Source organism: Myotis nattereri (assembly GCF_964212035.1).
Source record: "Myotis nattereri genome assembly, chromosome: 18".
In the NCBI taxonomy this organism is placed as follows: Eukaryota; Metazoa; Chordata; class Mammalia; order Chiroptera; family Vespertilionidae; genus Myotis; species Myotis nattereri.
Window position 1 is genome coordinate 25,532,057 of NC_138093.1, and position 20,976 is coordinate 25,553,032.

The following is a 20,976-nucleotide window of genomic DNA, read 5'->3' on the forward strand; positions in this document are numbered from 1 at the left end:
GTGGCCAGGTTAAGTTTCTATGGAATGAATACAAAAAATGTTTTACAGAAATGTTAAAGGCACGCTTTAAAATTAAACACCCATTGCATTTTGAAGTTATTTATTACATGTTCTTACAAGCTAATATCTTCGTAAAGTATTCTTGTGACTGGTCACAAGTCTTAGAAAAGACGAGAATTCTCGTGATCCACCCGCCATGTGTTAAGACAAGCCCAAGGGTCTGTCAACGGCCTCCCATTTGCTCTGTGGAGGAGAGTGGATAAAACCACAGACCTCCAGGCTTAGAGCAAGGTAAGCCTTACTAGCAGACAGGTGCTGACACATCCTTCCCCATTAACCAGTACATTACTTCTTAGAAAGACCTCTTAAGTTTGCTTTATTCAGAAAAGCAAGCGCACCTTTGAAATCTTCCAAGAGCTACTATGGATCCTTTAGCTCTTTCCTGAAATATTGGTGCTTTGTCCTATAGGAATGGAGGCACACGGACCGGAAAGCATGCCCAGAGAACCTACAAATGGATGCTACCATTTCTAAATGTCAGTCCCCGCTGGGAAGGTAGTGGCTGAGCACAGAAAGGTGAGCCAAAACTGAAATGAAGGTGGGAGGAGGGGTGAGGCCTGGCAAAGGAAGGGCGAGGACAGCACACGGGAAGGAGCACGGGCTCCCAATGCCAAGCCACCAAAGGTGGGGCTCGGGGTAGGATGCTTAGAACTTAAGTCTTTGTTTGCTCATCTTTCAAGAAGGTAATGATCAATAAATACTACTATTATTAGGTCTTTCAAGATATCTGAGCTCAGATGCCCTGAAATAGTACAGATGAAAAGCACAGGATCTGAAAGTGGCTGCTAATAGAAAATGTCACTGGAACTTAGGTGAGTGCTACCTTTGATGACAATATTGACACTGAATCACTAACTTTACTCAGAGGGTCCTTGGCACTGGCGGAGCTGTTGAAGGTATGTTTGTGTTTCTTTACCCTAAGATGTCCCCTACATTTACTCCCCTGGGGTAATATAGAAATTGAAAAGAAAACATTTTAAAAGTATAAACATATGCAAAGTGACACTAAAAGTTCAAATTAAAACTAGACCAGAATATTTACATGTTTTATTAAATCTTTACAATCAGTAATTATAATCAGATACACATTTATATACAAGGATTATATACATTTTGCCCAGACTTTTACATCACAGTACATAGTTTCCCTTAGAAATATTGTATACATTTATCATTTATCACCAAACAATAAAATCCAACAACAGTAGTGTTACAGCACCTGTTAGTACAGACATCTTTTTCATAAATTACATCATAAGAAAATATACGGCTGTAAATTGGGCTTTTAAAAATGTCTCTTATAAAATCTGAACATACAATATTTCATTCACAGAATGTTTTTTTTCTATGTTCTGACTAAAGCCTTGTGCAGAAAACGACCGGTTGGAATATTCACTAAATGCCCCCACCTAATAAACAATTATAAGCACTATTTGAATTACTTATGCTGAGCTTTCTTTATGATGAATTTGGCATGGGGTTTGGTGAGAGAACAAATGCTGGTTTTACTATGAAAAGGGCTGTGTGACAGTAATTTGAGACAAATTCTCAAGGGAGTAATTATCAGAGCGTGCACAATTTTTCATTTTACTCTTTAATACTGTGAAGTAAAAGGTATAATGTCAAAAATTATTTGTTCTGAAACAATAACTATGTTCTTGTTGGAAGCCTATTATGGTTAAAAAGAAAACCTACCCAACAAAATATCCTGCGCCAAACTAGTAAATTACAATTCTTTCACATCTAAAACTTTATGGGAAATAAGGTATTGCAAATTAAGGGAATATCATTTCAATGGACTCTGGTAAGCAGAAAAAACTACAGCTATTTTTAGTTGGTAAACAAGTTAAACTTAAATACCTGAATTAAATACTTACTCTAATAACTTTCAGATAATAGTCTTACTTGATTCCAGGTTTGTAAACATTGTATAAATCCTTCTTAGTCAATTTTATGGCTGTGGTGATCACTTCAGCTCTATTTCTATGCAGTCAACAGTTAACTGAGGTAGACCAGATGTTTCTAAAATTCAGGGTTTCATAGACTCCCCTGAATCTTTAGGAAGTAAATAAAATCTCTATAGAAGGTATTTAAAAAAAAAAACAAAACTCTAATGCTGTTGGAATTTTTAATGAACTGAAAAACTAACTTCATGGCAGTATGTCAAATAAGAAATGTAGAGGCAATGTTAGAGTTATACCTTTTCTTAAATGGGGAAAAAATCAAGTATAATTCCTTCTGGGCGCTGAGTGTAACTTAATTTTCTTTCCTGTTTTATAAGGATTCACTTTCCTAAGCAATTTGCTTCTAGACCTCAATGAATGGCAACAGCTCCCCCTAATGGCCAAAGGAAGGTAGAGTGGCAATAAGCTGGCTTTTCCTTCTATGCCACAAAAATATTTGCTGGGGAGAAAAAAATGTTTTGATAACTTAGAAAAGTGAGATTTAAACAACAATGGCTCTGAGCTACAAACAAAATCAAATCACTAAAAATATAAGGCTTCTGGAATCAAAGTCTTAGAGGAACATCTGCTCCCTTTTGCCAAGCCCCAATCCTATAAATCAAGGCAAGTAATTAAGCTTCAGCTATTTTGGCAGCTTTACAATTAAAGTGAATAAAGCACTATGTCTATCCCTTCATGAACTCTATGTATTATAGTTCTATCTTCTTACGCCAAATTTCACATGCAGTGACTAAAAAATATCCATTTTGGTGTCAGGTTTAATCAAGGGCCAATGAAGGTCTTGTATACTAATCTACACCCCCTAAGTGAATTCTCTATTAGATTTATGGTTCACTGACCCAATTAAGTTTAGCTGGAGTTTCTGAAAGCAGCGATTTTTCCTCTTATCAAGGAATACATCTACCTGGATCTAAGACACACTGTACATGAATATACACAAGTACAATACAGCACTGCTGTTTTTTTAACAGCTTCATACACAGTTTCAGTTCATCAGTACCTCAAAACTGTCTTAGGAGAAGGTTATATGTAATGTCATGGTAAAGAGAAAGAAAATTAAGTCTCATAAAAAATATGCCTTTAGAACACATTCAGGTAAATTAAAAAAATAAATAAAATGAATAAAGTTATGATTTCAACTACAGGACTGTCTACAGATATCAACAACAAAAAATTAAATGTGGCCACCTCCAGACTGCCACCAAAAAAAAAAATGATTAAGCTATATGGCTGCATGTTAGTACTTGGTACTGTGTAAGTTTTCTACACAGGTTACCATAGACTAATTTTCAAGTCCATATCAGAAGGAATATTTGTTTTAAAAAGAAAAAGCAAAACTTAAAAACCATGATTCAACAGAAAATGTGACAGGCTCCTTAGGTACAACTTTAGGAAGCATAGTTACCCCAGGATTTTTAGATCACTACCACAGCATGACCATGGCTTCCTAAGACAGAAATGGAACAAAATGTATTAAGCTATCAGCCACCTGGGCCTTGTGGCTCAAACTGCATACTAAACCTGGGATGGAGTAAGGCTGATGACTAGAGGGAATCGCCTCTAAGAGAGATGAGCTGGAAAAGGTTTATCATTCACCCTATAAGGATCTAGCACTAAGTTCCACTTCAGAGTCGTCACAGCTTTCCCTATGGAAGGCCCAATGGCAAGCTCTTATTGCAACATTACAGTTTCCCCCTTGCTCCATTTTTCAAAAATACTAAGTAACCCATTTCCACAATATAGTAGATGACCTTTTTACCTGGTCCCAATGATTAGTCCTTATGCAGAGAACTCACTGAGAAAGCACACTGGCTTCACCTTTGGTTTAAATGAAAAGGACATTGTTAAGAGGGGGGGAAATCAAGTCATCTTGATCATCTGTTACACAAGGAAGCAAGTGATGAGCAAGACTGGTCTCACCGTGAACACATTTGCTTCATAACCACTTAGGTCACTTTGAGTGTTTCTGTGAAGGCAGCACAACCAGAATGCCCACAAAAGGCTTGGTGTTTCCCAAGAGACTCTAACCCCCAAACCTAGAATGTCAAGCTTCCTTTAATTAGGAAACAATACGAGCTCCTACTCCCCACCCCACTACTAACCGGATTTGTTTCTCGTCTGTCCAGAGCCTGCAGAAACCTGGATCAGAGGCGCGTCCGCCAGTAGTCTCCCGGCCTGAGGCACTGCAGGGTGGTGCGGTGCTGCCATCGAGGGGACTGTGAGTTTCCATTTCTCATGGGACAGTTTGAAACAAGGTCAATTCTAACATAGCAAGCTCCAGGCTCCTATAACCAACTATCCCAGTCAGAACGCGGTTGTTCGTTACCATACTAAAGCCTCCCACTGGAGGAGAGCCTGCTTAGTATGAGGGTGTCTATTAACCACAGTTTACCTATTTTTAAATACCTACCACCGATTCTTCAGTGAGTCATAGTTCGCCCTTCATCATTTCCCTCTTCTCCATTTCCTTCTCCATCATCTCAATTGCTTCCATATCTTCATTCCAGTTTGCCAGTATGGGGTGCATGGGCTGGGCCTCTTTACCCCAGCTGACGTTGGGATTAGAATCTTCCTCAGTTTCTGACTGTTCTTCATCTTCATCTAAATATGTACATTCACCATCAAAGCCTGGAGGCCCATGGTTTTCCGTGGGATCAGAATTCTGCTGGGAAGGAGAAGCGCTTGCAGCAGCACTGTCCGTAGCTGCCGGAGATGATGATTCTGGGTGAGAGTTCTGAGGGCTGTCCTCTGGAGATGCCCCATCCACCAAATCCACCTCCTGAGAGCCTGGTGTGGTCTGTTCAGCACTCTGATTCTGAGACTCATTTTCCGTTTCAGGATCTGTGTATGAAAGAAACGAGTTTCATGAAACTTGTACCCTAAGAGGGTATCACACGTTCAAGAGCATACTGGGTTTTACAATCAAATGAAAAAAAAAGTTTACTGTTCTGCATTAATGTTTTTTTTTAAACAGTAATATTAAATTATTGGCTTATAATGTGACAAGAAAAAAATAAACGTGTTTCCAAATAACAGATAAGACTGCCTTCAGTGGATATGAGTAAATACCAAGATATACACTAAATAATAATACTATTAAAATGCATATACATTTTGCATTGTAGCTCAAAAATTTATTGGAAGTTTGCATATGAGAACATATTACATATTAAATAGAACTTTGGACAGTGAAATCCCCACTCAGTAAGCCATGAAAATGCAGATAATACAAAATGTTGGATGATTTAAAGGCATTAATGTGATTGGTCAAATAGAATATTTTCATGACGACAACAACCTAGTTATCTGTTTCATTTTGTAGGTCTAAGAATTCTAAACTATAATCATCCTAAAATGCACTGGAGGGCTAACTAGTGAGTTAAACCCTCTTGTAATGAATACAGAATGAAAGCATCAGAGGCTTTTTACTTAGGGTTTTGACAAAGTGTTTCAATAGCGGCCACGGCCACCTGCTGCACCCTCCTCCCCCCCATCTCTGCAGCAGGTCAGCAAACAGCTCCTGAGCGTCCACTGTGGGCCGGGCACTGTGCTAGGGGTAAAACAGGCAAAAACACACACCAGAAATGCCCCTATGGATCTTATCAGTTGGAGAAAATGACATTTCCACAGAATCACAAAATAAATGGAGAACTCTGACACATGTTCTTAGTGCCACTGTAATCAAAACAACGCGGTACTGGCACAAGAACAGACATACAGATCAGTGGAATAGAATAGACACCCCAGAAATCAACCCCAGCCATTATGCTCAATTAATATTTGACAACGGAGGCAAGAACATACAATTGAGTCAAGATAGTCTCTTCAATAAATGGTGTTGGGAAAATTGGACAGATACCTGCAAAAAAAAGAAACTAGACCACCGATTACCATCATACACAAGAATAAACTCAAAATGGATAAAAGACTTAAATGTAAGCCTTGAAACCATAAAAATTCTAGAAGAAACCATAGGCAGCAAAATCTGACATTTCTTGTAGCAATGTGTTTACAGATACATCTCCTAGGACAGAGGTTGGCAAACTGCAGCTCGTGAGCCACATGTGGCTCTTTGGCCCCTTGAGTGCGGCTCTTCCACAAAATACCATATGCAGGCGTGCACATACAGTGTGATTGAAACTTCGTGGCCCATGTACAGAAGTCAGTATTTTGTGGAAGAGCCACACTCAAGGGGCCAAAGAGCCACATGTGGCTCGCGAGCCGCAGTTTGCCGACCACTGCCCTAGGGCCAAGGAAACTAAGAAAATAAACAAATGGAACTACATCAAAATAAAAACTTCTGCACAGCAAAAGAAAGCATCAATAAAAAGGGAGCCCACTGGGAGAACAGATTTGGCAATGATACATCCGATAAAGGGTTAATATCCAAAACATATAAGGAACTTACATAACTTAACAAAAGGAAGACAAACAATCCAATTAAAAAATGGGCAAAGGACCTAAATAGCCACTTCTCCAAAACAGACATACAGACAAGAGACATATGAAAAAATGCTCGAAGTAACTGATCAGAGAGATGCAAATTAAAATGATAATGAGGTATCAATCACCTCACATCTGTCAGAATGGCTATCATCAACAAATGGCAAGTTGTGGTGAGGATGTGGAGAAAAGGGAACCCTAGTACACTGCTGGTTGGAATGCAGAGTAGTGCAGCCATTATGGAAAGCAGTATGGAGCTTCCTCAAAAAATTAACTATGGAACTGCTATTTGACTCAGCAATTTCTAGGAATATATCCTAAGAAACCTGAAACACCAATCAGAATGTATGCACCCCTATGTTCATAGCAGCACAATTTACAATAGTTAAGATCTGGAAACAGCCCAAGTGCCCATCAACTGACGAGTGCATAAAAACGCTGTGTGGTACATTTATAACATAGAATACTATGCAGCAGTAAAAAAGAAGGATCTCTTACCTTTGAGACAGCATGGATGGACCTGGACAGTATTATGGTAAGCAAAATAAGCCAGGCAGAGAAAGACAACTAACTCATGATCTCACTCATATGTGGAATCTGATGAACAAAATAGATTTGAAGACATAGAAGCACAGAACAGACTTTGGAACCTCAGAGGAAAAGTGGGGGAGGGTGGGTGTGAAGAGAGCAAAGAACTTGTATGCATATATGCATAACCCATGGGCACAGACAACAGGGTGGGACGACCTGGGGTGCGTGTTGGGGACAGGCTAGAGGGGGTCAATGGAGGAAGGGAGGGGACATATGTAATACTTTCAACAATACAGATTTAATTTCTAAAAAAGGGAAACGGAGATTTGAATGTTTCCTTCAAAAAGTGACACTTAAAAGGTAATTTTTTTAAAAAAGTGACATTTGAGCTGAGATTTATAAAATAAGTGGAATTAGTCAAAGAAGTGGGGGAGATGGGCCAATTCTAAAACCAGAAAAACTGAAGGAAACACAGGCATGCAGGCAAGTATAGGTGGGTGTACATACACACCAATTGATTAGGTAGGATTACCTGACTAGGGAAGTTTACATTCTCAGGGTGTATGTGCTGAGGGAGGCGGGGGGTGGGGGAGTGGGGAGGGAGGAGGGCCCACACATTCTTGTCTAAGCTGTGAAGAAGGTGCATTTTAACTGAGACAATTAGGTAAATTGGGGTGCCCAAGGAAGAGGAAGCAGGGCTGCTTAGAGCTCATAGATGCTAGGTTACCCTAAATTCTAGGGAGAACAACAAAAAACCTTCAAGTTTGTTTCTAGATGGCAATAATCTAGTGTAGAAGGAAAGGAAAAGGTGCAGTGCTATGCTATCTAGAAATCAAGATTGTACTTAGGTAAAACAAAAAAATTACCCTAGGTTACCTACTATACAACATTATTTTAGAAATCTAGCTAACACAACAGGGTAACAGAATAGTCACTGTAAATATAGAAAAAGAAAAGGTCAAATTGTTTTTAGATTGTGTTATATACTTAAACTCAAAGCAACTCTTAATTTTTAAAAATACTATTAACATAGTTTGATAAGGAAGGTAAAAATAAAATAGATATATACCAATGATCCCTCTATAGTAGCAAGTACACTTTTTGTAATAAAAATAAAAGCTACAAAATATAGAACTAAACTTATTATGAAAGATACATGGTCCATATTGCTTAATACTATAAAATCTTAATGAAAATACAAAAGAAGTAAATTTCTAAGTAAGGGTAAGTTCCTGGATGGAAAGTCTTAATATTTAACAAAATTTTCCCATTTATATGTGTATTTAGGAATGGTGTATCAGAAACACAGAAGCAAAAGAAGAAAGATTAAATGTGTTTAATCCTCACTCAAGGATATGTTCTTACTAATTTTTTTAGAGATGAAAGAAGAGAGCGAGAGAAACATCAATGTGAGAAACACCAATCTGTTGTCTCTCATCCCCACCCTGATGGGAAATCAAACCGGCAACCTAGATGTGTGCCCTAAGAATTGAACCTGCAACCTTGTGGTATATGGGATAATAGTTCAACCAACTGAGGCCCCTGCAGGTACAAAATTATTAAGTTTTAATAATGAAAGGACAAGGGAACTTTGGGCAGAGACTTAAAGACTGGATGTTCTACAGTCGTTCATTCTTTACTGAAAGCAAAGATTCAGAGATGAGAAGTAGGTAAAGCAGCACAATGTAATAGGACCAGGGGCTTTTAGGGATTGAGAGGCATTTCCAAAAAGAGGGAAGTGACTTTGCAAATGTAAAAATGCATGAGAAAAATGACATGGCTGGACAGAGACGGTAGGTACCTATCAATTCCGCTAACAAAAATGATTTCGGCGCTACTTTCCTGCAATGAGGCCATCTGCATACGGACTAGATTTTTCTCCTCAGAATCAATTCCTTTCCCACAACAACCCAGCTTCTACAGTCCAACCTTAGAACACGCTTACCCCAATCAACTTCCGGGGGAAAGGCTTAGGAAGAGTTGCTAACACTATAACACTGCCAGTCCAAAGCAGGGACCTTTTACTTTCCCCATTTTCTCGGGCTGCCTCTTTCTCAGACAGACACAAATATAGGAGTAGCCCTGAAAACATCTGCCTGTAGCTGTCAAGGCTCTGCAGGCCTACCTGCAACTGCAAACATAAAAATGTACTGAAATACTGATCTCTTTTTCCCTTGAGAAAAGGAAACTGATTCTTATTGTAAACTGTTTCAAGTTGGAGCTACAGGCAAAAAACACAGTGTCTTTTGTTCGTGGGCACAAGATTAGAATTAGTATTAATAGACTTCACATTTTGCAAAGATGGAACACATGAGAGACAGGGTATTAAAACTTCTGTGGATACAACATTCCCCCTTGGCAAATTACTAATTCTTTACTTCTGTGTACAGTTCTTATTTACAGGAGATACATTCCAAGACCCCCAGTGGGTGCCTGAAAGCAGAGTGCCAAAACCTGTATGTACTATGTTTTCTTCCTATACATACATATCTATGAAGAGTTTACTTTATAAATGAGGCACAGATATTAACAACAATAACTAATAATAGTATAGAACAGTTATAACAACATACTGTAATAAAAGTCATGTGAATGTCTCTGGCTTTCAAAATACCTCATAACTGACCTGGCTACTAAGTGACTAAGGGGCAAGGAGTGTACACAGCATCAATATGCTGAGTGATTCACATTCAGAACAGCAGGCAATTTAAAACTTAGAAGTTGTTTACCTCTGAAGTTTTCCATTTAATATTTTTGGAGAGTGGTTGACCAGGGTAATTGAAACCGTGGGAAGCAAAACTAGATCAGGGGACTCCTGTAGTAAGATATCTGAACATCCTTATTAGCAGACAGGACTACTGTAGATAGTTCTATATGAAAGGCTGGGCCTTGCCGAAACCGGTTTGGCTCAGTGGATAGAGCATCGGCCTGCGGACTGAAAGGTCCCGGGTTCGATTCCGGTCAAGGGCATGTACCTAGGTTGCAGGCACATCCCCAGTAGGAGATGTGCAGGAGGCAGCTGATCGATGTTTCTCTCTCATCGATGTTTCTAACTCTCTATCTCTCTCCCTTCCTCTCTGTAAAAAATCAATAAAATATATTAAAAAAAATTTAAAAAAAAAAAAAAAAAAAAGAAAGGCTGGGCCTTATCATCTGAATCCGAAGGTGGGGGTGGGAGTGGAGGCTTGTCCTGGGGCTTCTATTTTTGTATTAATAGTGGGAAGAACTGCTTCATCAAAACGATGTGACTTTATAAGGGAAATACGGAATTGTGGAATGAGATTTTTAGAAAGAGCAATCTGGAGGTCATCTTATTGCTCAGATTTTAAGGATGCTATCATTTGGTGTACTGATATAATCCCTCGATGATACAGTATGTCGAGATACATAGCTGGGAGATTCTGTAGTAGAACTCAGGAATCTACACTTTTAACAATGCACTGGCTGATTCTGATGTGGAAGGCAAGCATGACATATGCAATCATAGCCCAGGACAAATGAACGATAACCACTACCAACATTAACTTCTTAGGATATTTCCCTAATAAAGTAGTTGATTTCATAAAACTATTATCACTGATTTTTTATATCGATAAATATTAATTATACTGCAACTTGTTGCTGATTTAGTCAATATAGCTGTACAGTTCTTGAAAGAGCTACACAAGGGGAGTTTTCTTAAGACTTTTGGTCAAAAGATCACTCTATTACAGAATCACAGTTCAATAAATGTACAGTCTATCAAAATTTTAAAAATACATACTATAGTTTAAATAACACCCCTTTACTGCAAGGTTCTTAAGAGAATACTGTTCAGATAAATTTTTTTGGTAGTAGTAGAACTTATCTTTTCTTATATCCTATCTCTGTTATGGGACGCACATGCTTTTAAATTATCTCATAGTCCTAACCCCATGCACCCTGACAAACATACGTTTTTTAAAAACAAATCAATATTTTAAAGAGTTTGTACTATATTCAAATAAAAAGTGATCAAAAGTAATACATCCAAAACAACAGTGTCTTTGATAGTGACTCTTGCACGGACAAAGACTAGTGTGAATTCTTATTCCATGGGATATTTATAGAATTTGTTATAATAGGATCAATAAAGAATTATTATGGGACAGCTGACTAGACATGAAATAATCTAATCACATTAAATCAGATGCTATTTTGGCATCCACTGAACCAAATTTATATATATATGTACATGTGTGTGCATATATATATGTGTATATATATATACACACACACATATATAGATAATTTGAGGCCTATTAATGAAAATACTACTATTAATATTGTAGCTTGGAATCATTTTACCTTTTAATATTGCTGCTGAAATTCCAATGGTAGCAAAAAATAGGGGGAAAAGCAAAGGTATTAAAGAGTTACATGGAGTAACAATTTGCCTGTTAGATGTGCCTAAATGCATAAATGTAGGAAAGAATATCTGAGTGTAGAAAAAGGGCTCATAAAAAACATCAGGTACATAGGATAACAGAAGATTACAAATCCTTTCTATTCTGCTCTGTTTCCATCTTTTACATCCTTACGTGCAAGATACTCACTCCACTGCTCTTAAACAGCAGACATGTGAAAGAAACTCAAAGAAGAATAAAGAAATACAAAAGGACAAGACAGAATACTGATTTGGCTAGCAGATTATTGCTAAACTTTTTTTTTTTTTTTTTTTTTACTGCTCCACTTGGAAGTTATAATGAATTAAATCAGATACACACACACACACACACACACACACACACACACTGAGTGGCCAGATTATTATGCCCACCCCATCAGTACTTTGTTGGGCCACCTTTTGCCTTCAGTGCTGCGACGATTCTTCTTGGCATTGACGTTGAAAGGTGATGTTGAAAGGTGATGCGAGGAATCTGGCACCATGCCTGATGAATAGCACTGTCCAGTTCTGTGAGATTTGATGGTTGTGGAACCAGCTGCCTGATGGCTCTTTTAACTTTGTCCCACAAATGCTCAATTGGATTGAGATCTGGTGATTGTGGGGGCCACCTAAGCAAGGTAATGTCTCCCTCATGTTCTTGAAACCACTCCTGCACAATATGAGCACCGTGGCATGGTGCATTGTCTTGTTGGAAGAAGCCATCTCCATTGGGATACGCCATCAACATGACAGGATAAACTTGATCAGCAACAATACTTAGGTATGTTGTGCTATTCAGACGTTTATAATGATCTGGCCCCTCTAGCAACTTCAGCAGGAAATTATAGCTAATTTGCCTACAAACGTCAGGTGGTCATAATAATCTGGCCACTCAGTGTACACACACACACACACACACTATACACACACTGAGTGGCCAGATTATTATGACCACCTGATGTTTGTAGGCAAATTAGCTGTACACTGCATCGTATGGGATATGGAAGCCGAAGGCCTGTTCGAACACCTTTGCTGTCTGCAGTTACCAAGATAAAACGTCTCCAATTTGCACAGGAACACAAGGATTGGACAGTCGAGCATTGGAAAAAAGTCATGTGGTCCAATGAATCACATTTCCAGTTGCATCATGCAGATGGCAGAGTGAGAATTTGGCGGAAACAGCAAGAAAGCATGCACCCCACATGCATGAGTACAACCCTTCAAGCTGGTGAGGGCTGTGTTAATGGTTTGGGGCATGATTTGGGCCCTTTAATTCGTGTGGAACGTCTGAAGAGCACAACATACCTAAGTATCGTTGCTGATCAAGTTTAGCCTATCATGTTGATGGCGTATCCCAATGGAGATGGCTTCTTCCAACAAGACAATGTGCCATGCCACGGTGCTCATATTGTGCAGGAGTGGTTTCAAGAACATGAGGGAGACATTACCTTGCTTAGGTGGCCCCCACAATCACCAGATCTCAATCCAATTGAGCATTTGTGGGACAAAGTTAAAAGAGCCATCAGGCAGCTGGTTCCACAACCATCAAATCTCACAGAACTGGACAGTGCTATTCATCAGGCATGGTGCCAGATTCCTCGCATCACCTTTCAACATCTGGTGGAGTCAATGCCAAGAAGAATCGTCGCAGCACTGAAGGCAAAAGGTGGCCCAACAAAGTACTGATGGGGTGGGCATAATAATCTGGCCACTCAGAGTGTGTGTGTGTGTGTCCCACATTCAAAGGCTGTTAAATTGCATTGTTTACCCATATCTTCAGAAAAACATCACTTCTACTGTTGTGGTAAACAACCTGCTTCCCTATTTATAATGGTCTGACCCTTTAGCAACTTCAGTGCTAAATTATAGCTAATATGCCTACAAACATCAGATGGTCATAATAATCTGGCTACTTAGTATGTGTGTGCGTGTATATGTGTGTGTGTGTGTGTGTGTGTGTGTGTGTGTAACAAACATCCCAGGGGGTTCAACAACCCCATAGAAATTATATAACTTTATTCATTTAAGAGGGGTGGGAGGAGTATAGCTCTCTCTGTAAGTGTCTCTGGTGGATAAGAAAAACTGCTACCAAAACAGGATCACAGTCTATGTTGGATGGTTCGCTTTCCCCGCTATTCCTGGGTGTGAAACTATAAAACAATAACAGTAAGGCATTGCCTTTATACAGTAATTTGGGTTTCAAAGATCTTTCAAATTACCCACAAACGTTTGGCCTAGAGAGGAAGAGATATCTCACGCAGTAACAGGGCTTGCCATCTTGTTCTTCAGACATCACCATTTGTAATTCTTGTAACCTATAAACAGATCTCTGTGGAGAGGAGATGCTGGATTTCTACTGCCTTCACTACGACTGTGGTCATCTGACTACAGGTGGCTGGTGAAACCTAATTACTATTATGTTGTATACAACACCAATCTACACAATCTCTTTTTACTCCTTATAAAAGAGATGTAAGATGCATTATCAGTGAAATTAAATAGTGAACACCTGTGGATATTAAAATGACTCTCTGGATATAATCTCTTGTATTATCATCACTGGGCAGAATCAAAGCAAAAATTATAAATTACATATTAAAATACAGTTCTAAAAATATCCTAACTTGGCAAACAAAGCCAAATAAATGTTTTACTACTCTTCAAATGAAAAATATATTTGGAAATCATCTTTTAAAAATTGTACTTATTTTACCAGTAATCCAAAAATAACTTCTTGTCACTCACTTTTGTTGTAAAACCAGTAAAATTAATGCTGAACTGCATTACGGTAAAACAAATGATTTTATCCATACCTCGATCTTTTGCTTTGTCAGAAAGGAGCACTTCCACCTCCTCATATTCCCGGATAGCATCCAGTATGATACTTCCTTCTTTACTGAACAGGAACAGCATGGGGATCTTGATGTCATCTGTGTCCTTTCCGTCACCTGCCATCTGGAACAGAGGGGCAGTATCACTGCTGCTTCCCTCATTGTCATCTAGACACAAACACAAATATATCAATTAAAAAGGTCTACCTACTAATTGCTACTGTTTTGTACCTGTTGGCCGCAATGATTTTATGCACCAAGAGTCATAAAAACAACAAACATACTTTTTGGACCCGCTAATTCTATTCCTAGAAATTTATCCTGGGAAATAATTCAGAAGAAGCAAAATGATCTATGCCCAAAGAAGTTTACTGACGTGCTTGCTATCTATATTTGTGAACTCTACTTAGCAGAACACATGGAAAACCAAAATATTACAAGAAAAGAGTATAATATAAAAGTCTATAATTAGGACAGTAAAAATTTCATATGCTTATGAAAAAGCCTAGAAATTGAAAAATTCAAAGACCTGGTTGGATGACAAAGATAGAACTATAAATAAAATTTTATTGTGCTCTAGAATTCCCTCTAATGGCATCATCTTCCTTTACAAAATTACAAATTCATATTCTTTTTTATATACTATTCACAAAGAATAATGATGACTGTAGCGGTTTTTTCTCTATAAGTAGGATCAAGCACTGGTGTCAGTTTACACAGGTTAAATACTAGCTGTAGACTGCTAAATACTGTTCTACTGGCAATGCCAGTACTATGCACCGCTAATCTCACATGCCTGTCTGCCTAGAGAACCTGCCTGTCCCTCCTCTGAGGACTCTCTCTGCTAGGCCCTGCTAAGTGGAGAATACCATGTAGGACCCTTCCCCTTTGCAATAACTGATTAAACAAAGGACGGCTTCCTGACCCTCAGTGTCTCTGGGGAAGTGGCACACAGATTGTTTCAGTTAGCAGTGGGAATGGCCACTTGAGAACTGATGAGCAAAGAGGGAGCAGGCTGGTGATAAGCTGGAGAATGAAGCAGAATTGCAAAGAAATGCAGAGTTCTGCCATGTCTCCAGGGCCCCGAGATAGAGAGAGATGTGAAAAACGTGAGCTGTCATGCTCCTGATGATTTTCAGCTCCCACTTCCACTTCCTCAGAATGTTCAGTTCTATTTCTTACTCTTGGGTTCAATGAAAATATATAACCCATTTCCACGTAGTAAACAAACCTCTCTTCTTAAACTAGCTTAAATAAATGTCTCTGCAGCTGAATGATTTCTAAGATAATCCGTACTTCTAGTACTTGCAATAAAAAACAACTAAGCTTTAATTTGATCATTTATATATAACTAGAGGCCTAGTGCACAATATTAGTGCACGGGGGTGGGGGGGGGAAGCCTGCCCCCCAGCCCGGCCTGCGCCCTCTCGCAGTCTGGGACCTCTTAGGGGATGTCTGCCTGCTGGCTTAGGGGAGCAGGATGAAGTAGGCAGGTGGACATCCCCCAAGGAGTCCTTAGCACTGCCTCAGAGGCAGGAGAGGCTCCTGCCTTGGCCACTGCACTCGCCAGCCATTGAGCCCAAATTCTGGCTGAGCAGCGCTCCCCCTGTGGGAGTACACAGACCACCAGGGAGCAGCTCCTGCATTAAGCGTCTGCCCCCTGGAGGTCAGTGCGCATCATAGCGACCGGTCGTTCTGCTATTTGGTCGATTTGCATATTAGCCTTTTATTATATAGGATTAAAACCAGTGAAAAACAAACAAAATGTCTCATCAGAAATAAAAAAAATACTTAAGGGAAAGAAGTTACAACACAAGAAAGTTTCCCTTCAAAAATTAAATTTTCTGAGAATAAGGATCATAGCCTCTTAATTTATTTACCCACAGAACTCAGTATAGGATTCTGTAACAAATAGAAAATGTCAGTCTTGACAAACTGCAGAGTAGAGAGCACATGGGAATTAGAGACTTCATCACAAAACAGGGAAACTCGAAAATACTCTGCATATGTTCCAGACTTTATTTTCACTATTTTATATTTTTAGTCTCAGTAAGAGATGTTCAAAATGATAATGATGCCAAGCTATTAAATTCTTCAAAAAAAACCAAAAAAAACTAACTGTGGAAAATAGCCAAGGATAAAAAGATGATTTCAGTCAGGCATCAGCAACTTTTCATGTAATTGGTCAGACAGTGACTATTTTAGGCTTTTCAGTTCTCTGTTGCAACCACTCACTCCACCCCTGAGACTGAAAGCAAGCACAGATAATATGTAAACATACTGGCATGGTGGGTGCCAATAAAGCTGCTTTACAGAAACAGGCGTGGAGCTAGAGTGGGCCTGCAGGCTATCGTTTGCCATCCGATTTAGGTTATTAAGCAGCATTCTCCTAATACTACTTCACTAATGGAATTTATACACTCATTAAATCAACATTGGAGTGCCCACAAGGGATAAACAAAAGGAATAATAAATACTTTTTCACTGAAATAAATCCTAATATTTTTAATGCCTTACTTTTATTTACCCTAAATTCAAAAAGGAAATCTATCCTAATTAGAAAGAAAAAATTCAAAATGGATTTCCCCTGTGAGAGAAGCTATGCAGAAGAACTAACTGTGTAATTAGGATGTGACCTCAGGTCTTTAGTTCTTTCTAAATGTAAATTCCTCCCTACTTAAAGCATAGAAAAAATTATATTTTCCCTGGCCTGCTTGTCATGATATAAATGATTTCCTACAAAAAATAAAAAATCAAAGCACACTGGTTGAAATGCATGAGTGAAATTATTTAAAGTTTGTAATTTCAGAGGGGAAAGACCTAAGGAGATAAAAATTTATCAGCAACTAATGCTTGTATCTATGATATGTCAGCTATTATGCTAAGAAATTTTATATATATTATTTTTAAACCTTATAATCACCTAAAAGATATTACCACTTTCACTGAAGCTAATAAAATATTCTACTGAATAAACAGATACGCTAAAGCTGGGCCAACATTACACCATGATTTTGTGGCAGAGCCAAGAAGTGCGCCTCTATATGTCTGATTCCAAAGCCTGAATGTTTGAGGCAGAATGGGCATTTTCAACGGCTCTCACTGGAGGTGGCAGGATGTAAGTTTTGCCCTTACAGGGCTTTGGCTCTTGTGGGCACATTTTCTTATTCATGGTGTTGGGTGACTTTACCTCTCCCCTCTACCCACCTTCACACCTGTCCACAAGTACTTTTCTGGCATTAATATACAGAAACCCATATCTAGACTTTCAAAAAAGATATGAGACCTACAGAAATTATTAAGAGAGCCACTGGATTACCTATTCACTATGCTGTCTAGTGAAATAAAAACACAAAAAACGTTTTAATATAATTTTGGAAAACAAAAGGGGAAAAAATCCTAAAAATTACCTCCTTCTAGTCAACAGAATGATGCTGATGTGGAGAATGACTTACCAATGACAATGCCACCGATGGCTCCAGCATTCTGGATGTTGCGTGCCTTTTCTGCAAACATGCACTGTCCTCTTAGTAGCAAAGCAATTTTTCCCATCACTGCCTCGGGGTTAGTAAGCTCTGAGCAACCATTATATGGTTTACTGCTTGCAACAAATCCTCTTGTCTGTCAGAAATAAAAGTGACTTCAATATTCATTCATCTTCTCAAATCGCTATCTAGTCATTAAATAAAATTTGATATATAAAGCTTTAGGTAGACCTTGTTTCTTTACTAATGGTAACATATCCAGTATATATATTTGGAATAAATTTTGTTTGGAACATTTTGCATGTCACAGTACACAATCAATATTTCTTTCTATTGTGCTTTGCAGTTTATAAAGCATTTTTACATAAATTACTAAACCTGATCTTTATAACAGCCTTGAATGAAATATAGATAATTCATTTTATATATAAGGAAACTGAGACGTTACGTAATTTGCTCTAAGACACAATGTTAATAAGTAGTAAAGTTGGAGCCTGTAGCCAGATTTATGACACACCCATATGCACGCTTACAGCAGCTGGGAACCACTATAAAACCATCATTGGTAACCAGAAACATTTTTTGAAAGAGGAAAAAAATAGATTTAGTCTACATGAATCTGCAAGCAGTTCTTCTAGAAAATTAAATGAACCAAAAAACTTTTTAAAAGATATTCAGTGTAACGATGCTTTAATATTCCTCTAGAACAGCGATTTTCAACCTTTCTCATCCCATGGCATAAATTACTAAAATTCTGTGGCAACCAAAATATATATATATATTTTTTGCCAATCTGACAAGAACTAAGTATAATTTTGGTTCATTCACACTGAACAGCTATTGTTGTGTTGGCTGTTGTCATTTTTTAATTTGACAATCTAAGGGAAAAGAGGTCAGTGCTCCTGACTAAATAGTCAAATACTGCATGTTTTAAAAATTCTTGCAGCACACCAGTTGAAAATTGCTACTCTAGAATGTAAACTAGACAAGGGAGGGTGTAAATTTTTACTGGTTTGGTAAACTTGACAGATTGTAAACACCTAAAACAGTGCCTAGATATAGTAGGGACTCAATAAAGAGTTGCTGAATAGATGAGTCAATCTATAAACCGACAAAGCTTTCAAATACACACTAGATTTAGTCTAAATTAGGGGTAATAGAGTTCAAAGAGCATTGTCATTAGATTATCAGGATACTTGGGTTCTGGTTCCAGCTCTGCCACCAATTAGTCTGATGAACTTGTGAACTCTTCAACTGTGCAGGTCTTTGTTTCCTGAGGAAAAACTAGCCCAGTGGTCTTCCATGTCTGCTCAGTGCAAGCTCAGCATCAGCTCTCCACAGCCACTTGGGCACTTCGGCTTTAAGCCTCCAAGTCAGATTTTGGTTCAAAAAAAGGGTCTAGCAGTTGTTAAAAAATCTGTTTCGACTCAGTGGATAGAGCATCGGCCTGTGGACCAAAGGGTCCCGGGTTTGATGCTGGTCAAGGGCATGTCCCCTGGATGCAGACTTCTCCTGGGCCCACGCCCTGGTCGAGGCTCGTGCAGGAGGCAACCAATCGATGTGTTTCTCTCGCATCGATGTTTCTCTCTTATCTTTCCCTCTCTCTTCCACTCTCCCTAAAAATCAGTTGAAAAATATCCTCAGGTGAGGATTAACAAAACAAAGTCTGAAAATCATTTCAGATAAAGGTACTAATTTAGAGACCAAAAATTGGACAGTAAATGACCAATATTTTAAGTAAAATTTTATAAACATATTGTAGATGTACATTATGACTCAAAATTTACAAGATATGTTTTTAACTTTTATTTTGGAAAAGTGAATATTTAGGTTTTTTAAAAAATTTAGGTTTTTTATTTTTAATAAGTATTTAAAAATAGGTCAATTTTTAATTAGAAAAGAGACTAAATCTAAATAGGAAAAAAACTAAGAAATTAGACAATATTTTTAACTCAGTTTCAGCAAGCACATGGTAAGCATACACACCTCTTTATGTTTAGACAGATCTAGCCCAAACTGAGCTGGTCCAGCAGTCAATACTACCCTGCCAAAAAATGGGTGGGAAACAATTTGTACAGCTCGTGGAGGTAGCTGCTGTTCTTTCTGTTGCTGACTTGACAATTCAATCATCTCCTGCATAAACCTCAACCCATCTTCAGCATCAATTGAACTAGCAGCCTAGGAAAGAAACAGATAATTTTATCCCTTCTGGAAACATTTAACTGTCTTTTCTTTTTTAATATTGAACTTTAATACTATTGCACTGGTCTTCCACTCTAAAATTTTCTCCTTTCAGTTTTGGTCCCTACCAAATATTTATAGCCTGATTTTTCTTAAAAAAATATTACTTCTGAAAATGACATCTGTAGTTTTTACCAATAGCTAATTCACTGTTTGTTCTATAAACCATTTTTTGATACAAGTTGAGAATTGGACTTCCACCCAATGATCAAATGCTCATTTTGCTTGTCTTCTCCACTGTTTCCCCCTTTAAGAAATAAACACCATACCTGATCCAAACTTCCTTTCTTTGAAATTATGAACCAACAATCAGATTAAATTCAAAACATATTTATCAGGCAACTATTATATTCCAGCACTTGACTAGACACTGGGGAGACAGACTTTTTACTTTAAGAAGTTTGTATCTAGAGGAGAGAGACATGTGAAATTAGCTATAATTACATTTTTCAAGTGGGAAAGTGGACAAGGAAATGACAATTCTGCCAGTGTGGATCTGGAAAATAGAGTGACATCTGAATTGGATCTTTAGAAAGGAAAAGCTGAAGAATGCCTCACAATAGTAGAAAAAGATGGATTCCTGACACTTTACAGGAAAAGTCAACGGGACTTGATGGGAGTTAAGAGGATAGAGGACAGAGAGGATTTGGGAGATAGAAGTTCAAGCCTATCCTGAAATTATGGTGGCTTAATTTTGGTGACTTTGAGTATGATGACAGAGTTTACTGAGATGGAGAACAAGGAGGAGGAGAGCTGGAATAAGGAGGAGGCAGGAAGAGAATTCAGATTTGCACATACTGAGGCCGAGATGTAGAAATGCATGACAGGTAGATCAAAGCTGGGTTTAAGAGTGAAGTTAGGAATCGGGGTTACATATGTATAAGAAATCAAGTGTACAAAGATGACAGCTGAGCTTGTAGAAACAGATGAGATTGCTGAAGAAGAGTAGAGAGAGAAAAGTGAATGAACCAGATCTTTTGGTAGTGCCTATACTGAGTGGTTCTGCCCAGAAAGAG

The 20,976-nt window shown here is 38.3% G+C and overlaps 1 protein-coding gene and 1 long non-coding RNA gene across 2 annotated transcripts in view; one reads left to right on the top strand and one right to left on the bottom strand.

The window, feature by feature from the left end:
• The first annotated feature begins 550 nt into the window (after nucleotides 1-550).
• LOC308534642 lies at nucleotides 551-4,176 on the top strand. Its single transcript, XR_013997207.1, has 3 exons — nucleotides 551-576; nucleotides 774-872; nucleotides 4,151-4,176. It is a non-coding gene; the product is annotated as an uncharacterized lncRNA (long non-coding RNA).
• EDEM3 (ER degradation enhancing alpha-mannosidase like protein 3) overlaps nucleotides 3,734-20,976 on the bottom strand; it is a 61,127-nt gene continuing 43,884 nt past the window's right edge. The window contains exons 17-20 of the mRNA XM_081113219.1: nucleotides 19,706-19,897; nucleotides 17,690-17,855; nucleotides 14,217-14,402; nucleotides 3,734-4,865 (exon numbers count right to left, since the gene is read on the bottom strand). Coding sequence (XP_080969345.1) covers nucleotides 4,453-4,865; nucleotides 14,217-14,402; nucleotides 17,690-17,855; nucleotides 19,706-19,897 — 957 coding nt within the window. The 3' untranslated portion in view covers nucleotides 3,734-4,452. The remainder of the gene's footprint in view (nucleotides 4,866-14,216; nucleotides 14,403-17,689; nucleotides 17,856-19,705; nucleotides 19,898-20,976) is intronic.